The sequence below is a fragment of the Macrobrachium rosenbergii genome, chromosome 3, assembly GCF_040412425.1.
Source record: "Macrobrachium rosenbergii isolate ZJJX-2024 chromosome 3, ASM4041242v1, whole genome shotgun sequence".
Lineage (NCBI taxonomy): Eukaryota > Metazoa > Arthropoda > Malacostraca > Decapoda > Palaemonidae > Macrobrachium > Macrobrachium rosenbergii.
Genome location: NC_089743.1, coordinates 49,767,530 through 49,775,029, shown reverse-complemented (window position 1 = coordinate 49,775,029; position 7,500 = coordinate 49,767,530). Strand labels below are relative to the sequence as shown.

Here is a 7,500-nt window from a genome sequence, read left to right as displayed (position 1 = left end):
TAATATATGTATACATGTTTATATACATATATAGTATATATATACATATGTATATATATAAAACTTGATAAAAAAGAACAACCTCATGCTATGATTGATAAAATAGATAACAACAGCTGTATTTTTTCTTATTTTTTAAAATATCTCTCATTTGCCTTCGAAAAAGAAACATCATTAGAACCTGAGGTCTCCATCGATTTCCTGCTAGTCTGTGAAGAAACAGGTGTATCAGCAGGTGTGGTATGCACAATAAAACAACTTCATATTGAGATAGGTCTAACTTACCCCAAAATCATTCGAAATCATCCTGGCCATGTTGTCTAAGTAGGTAAGGGCGTCCACTGCTCCACCATTTGTGACATTCCTCAGGAGGGCCTCCACTGTAGGACTGAAGCCCAAAAGTAAGAAGAGTCCCGTCGTCAGCTGGTACTCGTCTAGAACGGGTTAAGAAATTGTGTTTGGGATTAGTTGTTTGATTCATTTCTTGAAGAAGTAGTGAACAGGTATTTTTTTAGGGATGATAACAATAATAATGATGAAGAGAAATTCTTCAACGATATTAATGTTAGTTTATACCTAACGATATATAATATATATATATATATATATATATATATATATATATATATATATATATATATATATATATATATTGTTTATCTATATTCATATTTATATTCACACTTACATCATTGTGACTATTTCACCATTTTAGTGACTCATGTGATTATGATATTTTTATGAATAATAATGATAATAATAATAATAATAATAATAATAATAATAATAATAACAGTAACAATAATAATAATAATAATAATAATAATAATAATTATAATAATAAAAAAAGTTGAAGAAATCATATTAATCATTATCAGTTTTTGTCGATGATAATGAAGTTGAAGTGGATATTATTAATTATTATTATTATTATTATTATTATTATTATTATTATTATTATTATTATTATTATTAGAGAAAGAATAAAGAATACTTTCTACAAGCTAAATGCCATTGAAACAGCAGTTGTTTTTAATAACTCTGCCCTAAAAGAGGGACTCCTTCTATTATTTTATTATTATTATTATTATTATTATTATTATTATTATTATTATTATTATTATTATTATTGGAGAATCAAATCTATTAGTTATGTAAATGTACATATAATTAAAGACAGATCTGTATAGATCTATCTTTAAATATATTTACATTTACATGACTGAGGATTTGTTTCTCCATTTGAAGACTCATGCTACTACGAGTATTTTTTAATTATTATTATTATTATTATTATTATTATTATTATTATTATTATTATTATTATTATTATTATTATTTTCCTATTTTATCTCCATAACCACCTTCCTCCCAACCTACCCAACCCCCACAAAACAACACATTCCCAAATGACCAAATAAAAGGCGATCGGCAGCAGATTGCATTCCCGATCCCATTTGCAAGTCGCGACCTCGCGATTGGATAAAGCAGTTGGCGTCTCTCTCTCTCTCTCTCTCTCTCTCTCTCTCTCTCTCTCTCTCTCACCTGATCTGGGTCTCTTGCAGATGAAGTCGCCTGAGTAACACATGCATTCCCCTCTCATCGCCTGGTAGGCAGGGGCTCGGTGGTTATAGACTGCGTAATTGGTTTCACACGGCCGGTTCTCTATGCATTCCAGTACCTTGTAAGAAGGGTAGGGGTGAATGAGACGGTTGGTAGAGTAGGTAGTGTAGGGGAAAACTGGTTCAAGAGGGAAGTGAAGGTTTGTAAATTCTTGGTTAAATAGTTTGGGAAGTGGAGTTTGTAAATTCTTGGTTAAATAGTTTGGGAAGTGGAGTTTGTAAATTCTTGGTTAAATAGTTTGGAAAGTGAAGTTTGTAAATTCTTGGCTGAATAGTTTGAAAAAAAAATAGGTACGAGAGGAAAGAGAAGTTTGTAAATTCTTGATTAAATAGTTTGGAAAGTGAAGTTTGTAAATTCTTGGTTGAATAGTTTGTGAAAAATGGGTACAAGAGGAAAGATAAGGTTTTAGGGGCTTGGTTAAGTAGTTTGGAAAAAATAGGTACAAGAGGAAAGAGAAGTTTGTAAATTCTTGGTTAAATAGTTTGGAAAGTGAAGTTTGTAAATTCTTGGTTAAATAGTTTGGAAAGTGAGGTTTGTAAATTCTTGGTTGAATAGTTTGTGAAATATGGGTACAAGAGGAAAGAGAAGGTTTTAGGGGCTTGGTTAAATAGTTTGGAAAAATAGGTACAAAAGGAAAGAGAACTTTGTAAATTCTTGGTTAAATAGTTTGGGAAAATGGGTACAAGAAAAAAACTAAGTCTGTAAAAACCTGGTTCAAGAAAAATGGATGTTTGTAAACTTTCGGTTAGGTGGTTTGAAAAGCGAGATTCGTAAATTATTGGTTAAATATTTTTGAAAATAGTTTCAAGCGTGAAAGTGAAGGTTGTAGAGCATTGGTTAAATAGTTTGGGAAAAACTGGTACCAGGAAAGCGAAGTTTGAAGAAAAAAAATGGCTCAAGAGAAATGGAAGTTTGTAAATTCTTGATTAAATAGTTTGGAAAGTGAGGTTTGTAAAATTCTTTATCAAATTGTTTGGTTATATAATTTTGGAGAAATATGTAAAAGAGGAGTTTGTAGAATCTTAGTTAAATAGTTTGGAAAAATTGTTACAGGGAAAGCGAAGTCTGTAAAATATTGGTTCAAGAGAAAAGGAAGTTTGTAAAGTCTTGGTTAAATTGTTTGGAAAGCTATGTTTGTAAATTCTTAGTTAAACAGCTTGGAAAAAACTGGATATAGGAGAAAAGCGAGGTTTGTAAAATCTTGCTTAAATAGTTTGGAAAAAATAGGTACAAAAGGAGAGTAGTTGGTAAAATCTTATGATTTTAGACGGAGGAAATAAAAAAGTTAGCCTATTCTTACACTTCGTGATATGAAAGATTTCAAAAATACTTATGACTTAATTGGTTTCATAAATTATGGACGGGACTTTAATATTTAGGTTCTCTGCTTTAAAGTTTTTTTAAACTGACTCTCTTTGTTCGGTTCCTGTCCAAATCAGCGACAAAGATTTCACACCGTGTTGAAGCTTAAAATTAGAAAGTGGCAGAAAATGGGACTTTATAACTGAATATCGTATAGGAAATGAAAAAAAAAATTCGGATACTCTTGAAGTTGTAAAGGAACCGTTTGGGCTTCAATGTGTTAGCAAGTAAAAAGAAAATGACTGATATGGAATATCTAAATAATAAAAAAAATGAAATGATTATTAAAAAGATGATGGATTTAAAATATTGCCATGATGCGTAAAATTGTCAACCTTTACCTATGCTACAGGTATTATTTCATATAACACATAAATTTATTACCATAATAATCTGAAACGTTGTTGGGAAATTTTTCTAAATCGTTGTTCGGGCAGACACTTCGAGATTTGGCTATTTTGCTTGAAAGGGCTTCTTATGTTTAGAAAAAATAATATTCATGAAGGAAAGAATAAATTGGAATAACATGCCTCAGGTACTTTGCAAGAGGTTCACTTACCTTACACTTCGTCCTTTCATTTTCTTCACAGAAGCAAAGCTCAGAACAATCGTCTTTTTCGTTTTTGTACAGCTGAAATAAATCATTGAAAGTGTGAACAGTATTATCCATTTTATGGAAAATGAAATAAAAAGTACGTCTTAAAGTACGCCTTATACTTTCTTCGATTTTTATTATGAAAATTAAAAATGAACTGCATGATTAGAGGACTAAAGTAATTAAATATATGAACACAAAGCACAGAACCTCGATACCTTTACAATTCGCAAAGGGAAAATTTTTGTGCTGGCACCTAACCCCACTTTCCCTTTAAACCCATTTACCCACCTCACCCCCATCCCCTTACCCACACCTCCACACAGAAAATTATATATATATATATATATATATATATATATATATATATATATATATATATATATATATATATATACATATATATAATATATGTTATATATAATGTATGTATATGTATATATATATATAACATATATATATATATATATATATATATATATATATATATATACATACATACATGCATACAGATATACATCTCACTTTAAACCATGCTTATGATCAAGTGGTCAACCAAGCAGAAATCGAAAAACTGCACAAAAATCAAATTCTCTTAAATATAGGATCTTGAGACAATCTTGAAATTCGCATAGGTAGAGACAGACCCTAAACCCAGCACGCAGGACACAGGAACCATCCTGAGCCAGGGACCTAACAAGGACTTAAGAGGAGACGAAAGGATTAAGCCTACTTACCCTAAGACTAGATCCTTCCTCGATTATGTGAGTCTTGACGTCCCAGTCCCGTTTGACCTCGCAGTATCCTGCAAAATTAGGTCATAGAGTAGTGGAAGGGAAGTCATGAAAATAACGATAGATGCGTAGTAAGGATGGGATAGGATTACAGAATTTAGGCCAAAGGCCAAGCGCTGGGACCCACGAGGTCATTCAGCGACTAAAGGGAAATGGATGGTAAGAAGGTCTGAAAGGTATAGCAGGAGGAAAACCTCGCAGTTGCTCTATGAAACAGTTGTTAGAGAGGGTGGAAAGTCAGATGGAAGAATGAGAATATGAACGGAGGTACAGAAAAATGGAATGAAAGAGGTTGCAGCTAGGGGCCGAAGGGACGCTGCAAAGAACCTAAGCATTGCCTACAGTGCCCTGCGTGAGGTGCACTGACGGCACTACTACTCCCGCCCCCGTGCCCCCAGGGAGAAATGCGTCGTAAGGAAGTAGGTAATGGGGGGGGGAATGGAAGGAAGGATATGAATAAGAGAGTTAAGATTATATGTTTTGTCATTCCTTTTACTACTATTCTCAATATTATTGCTGTCATTACCATTATTCTGAGTACTGTTTTTTCTACTTCTTCAGCAACTGTGTAGATATTGCCGATTTATCATTTTTTATCATGTTATCTCGTGTATCTAGACTGTATGTATGTTATTGTCTCTACTTTGTATATTCCATGTATGTGGCCTTGAGCTGAAATAAGATTTATTATTATTATTATTATTATTATTATTATTATTATTATTATTATTATTATTATTATTATTATTATTATTATTATTATTATTATTAAGAAGTGTCAAGGAAAACATTCATTTGTGGATGTCTTGTCTTTACTCAAGTTGTTAATAAATGAAATATTAAATAATATTTTATTTTTCATTGGGCTTCAAATTGTGCTCTTCCACATTAAAGAATTTCTCTACGTCATCTAAGGAATACTAAAGATAGCAAGAACTCAAATGGAATAAAATTTTTAAAAAACTATTCTCTTTTTAATATGAGGGTTGCAGTTTAATAGGATGCTACCGATGGGTTACAATTTAATGCTTTGAGTGCTGTAATTAGATGGCTTTGAAGATCCCCTTAGAACAGCGAAATTCAGAGGGAAGTTATTTCGTGACTGTTATTTGAATTGTTATTTAAATTTATGCTAAATGGTGGTTACATGCATGTAATTATGGCTAAGCATACTTACATGCACGCGCGCACACACACACACACACACACACACACACACACATATATATATATATATATATATATATATATATATATATATATATATATATATATATATATATATATATATATATATATATATATATATATATATATATGTGTATGTATGTGTGTATATATATACATGTGTGTGTGTGTGTGTTTATATATATATATGTAATATATATATATCACATATATATATATATAATATATATATATATATATATATATATATATATATATATATATATATATATATATATATATATATATATATATATATATATATATATACATAATAACAGGAAAATTAGTATTACCACCAGTCCATCTTACGTTCAGGAAGGGTCGTAGTAGGCACAGTAGTTGTAGTGGTGGTAGTGGTCGTGGTAGTGGTCGTAGTAATGATGGTCGTCGTTGAGAAAGGTTGCGCAGGCGCAGCGTGGGGTACCGTGTGGTCACTCTGGGGTGTGCTAGCGACCTTCCTGGCCTGGAGTCTCGTACCATCCTCCTCCCAGCCCGTGATGTCGACGTCGGCGTAGACAGGGTTACTGTTCGACTCGTACCCCGGGTCGTAGGGGATGTGGTCGTCGATTCGGTCGCCCTTGTGCAGCGACGACGCGTATTTTTCCTCTTCTGACGACCAGGGAAGGAAGAAAGTCAGAGGGAGTTTTTTTTTTTTTTTTTTTAAGGGGCGAAGGGCTTGTTGCAAAAGGTTTGTCTGTATATTTATTTCATTTGGTTACTTGAAGGTGTTCCGGTAAATTACGCATACATACATCTCTCTCTCTCTCTCTCTCTCTCTCTCTCTCTCTCTCTCTCTCTCTCTTGAGTTTCTTGAATGTATTGTAGGAATTTAGCCCAAAATTTCTAATATGCTAGGCATATATTCTCTCTCTCTCTCTCTCTCTCTCTCTCTCTCTCTCTCTCTCTCTCTCTCTCTCTCTCCTTTAGACTGAGTGCCTGAATGTATTGCTCTCTCTCTCTCTCTCTCTCTCTCTCTCTCTCTCTCTCTCTCTCTCTCTCTCTCTCTTTTGACTGAGTTTCTTGAATGCACTGTAGGAAGTTAGGCAAATATTTTCAAATGCTACATATACAGTATATTAGCTCTCTCTCTCTCTCTCTCTCTCTCTCTCTCTCTCTCTCTCTCTCTCTCTCTCTCTCTCTCTCTTCGTTTTCACTGAGTTTCTACGTATACATTCTCTCTATCTCTCTCTCTTTGTTTGAGTTCCTTTGTCTTTATTGCAGGAAGCTAGCCTAAAATGTCTAATATACTGCACATCTCTCTCTCTCTCTCTCTCTCTCTCTCTCTCTCTCTCTCTCTCTCTCTCTCTCTCTCTCTCTCTCTCTCTCTCTCTCTCAGAGCTCACCTCTGTAAACGGAACTGGTGCCCACACCGTTATTTTGACTGTTGTAGTTGTAGCTGTATTTGTGACTGTTGCTGCCGTAGTTCTTCGGGTTATCTGGGGTTGGGACAACCGGGTCAGGCAGGAGGACGTCGGCTCTGATGCCCAGTTGGGCCAGATGGTAGGTCAATTGGCTCTCGACTGAAATGAAGAGGGTATGTTTGTAACTAGACTGAAACATGATTTGAAGAGGGCATGTTTGTAACTAGACTGGAACATGATTTGAAGAGGGTATGTTTGTAACTAGACTGAAACATGATTTGGTTGTTTTTGGCAAATGATAAAAGTAATACATAAGAGTAATAATATGATAATATGAATTAAAACAAAAATACAAATATAAATGTTACCCAGCTGGGCCAGATGGTTCTTATGTAAAAGTAATAAGAATAACAAACAAAAATACAGTGGTCAATAAAAGAAAAATTTATATAAATGAAAAATAAACCTAAAATTACAAACAAAAATAATTAATGTGTGGAGATGAAAGCAATGATGGTACTGATAATATTGAGAA

General features: G+C 33.2%; 1 protein-coding gene across 1 annotated transcript in view; it reads right to left on the bottom strand.

The window, feature by feature from the left end:
- Nucleotides 1–7,500, bottom strand: part of LOC136855546 (uncharacterized) — a 364,203-nt gene that overhangs the window by 17,621 nt on the left and 339,082 nt on the right. Inside the window, exons 10-15 of the mRNA XM_067132662.1 lie at nt 6,948–7,124; nt 5,914–6,213; nt 4,318–4,385; nt 3,545–3,616; nt 1,546–1,681; nt 286–434 (exon numbers count right to left, since the gene is read on the bottom strand). Of these exons, the coding sequence (XP_066988763.1) occupies nt 286–434; nt 1,546–1,681; nt 3,545–3,616; nt 4,318–4,385; nt 5,914–6,213; nt 6,948–7,124 (902 nt within the window). The remainder of the gene's footprint in view (nt 1–285; nt 435–1,545; nt 1,682–3,544; nt 3,617–4,317; nt 4,386–5,913; nt 6,214–6,947; nt 7,125–7,500) is intronic.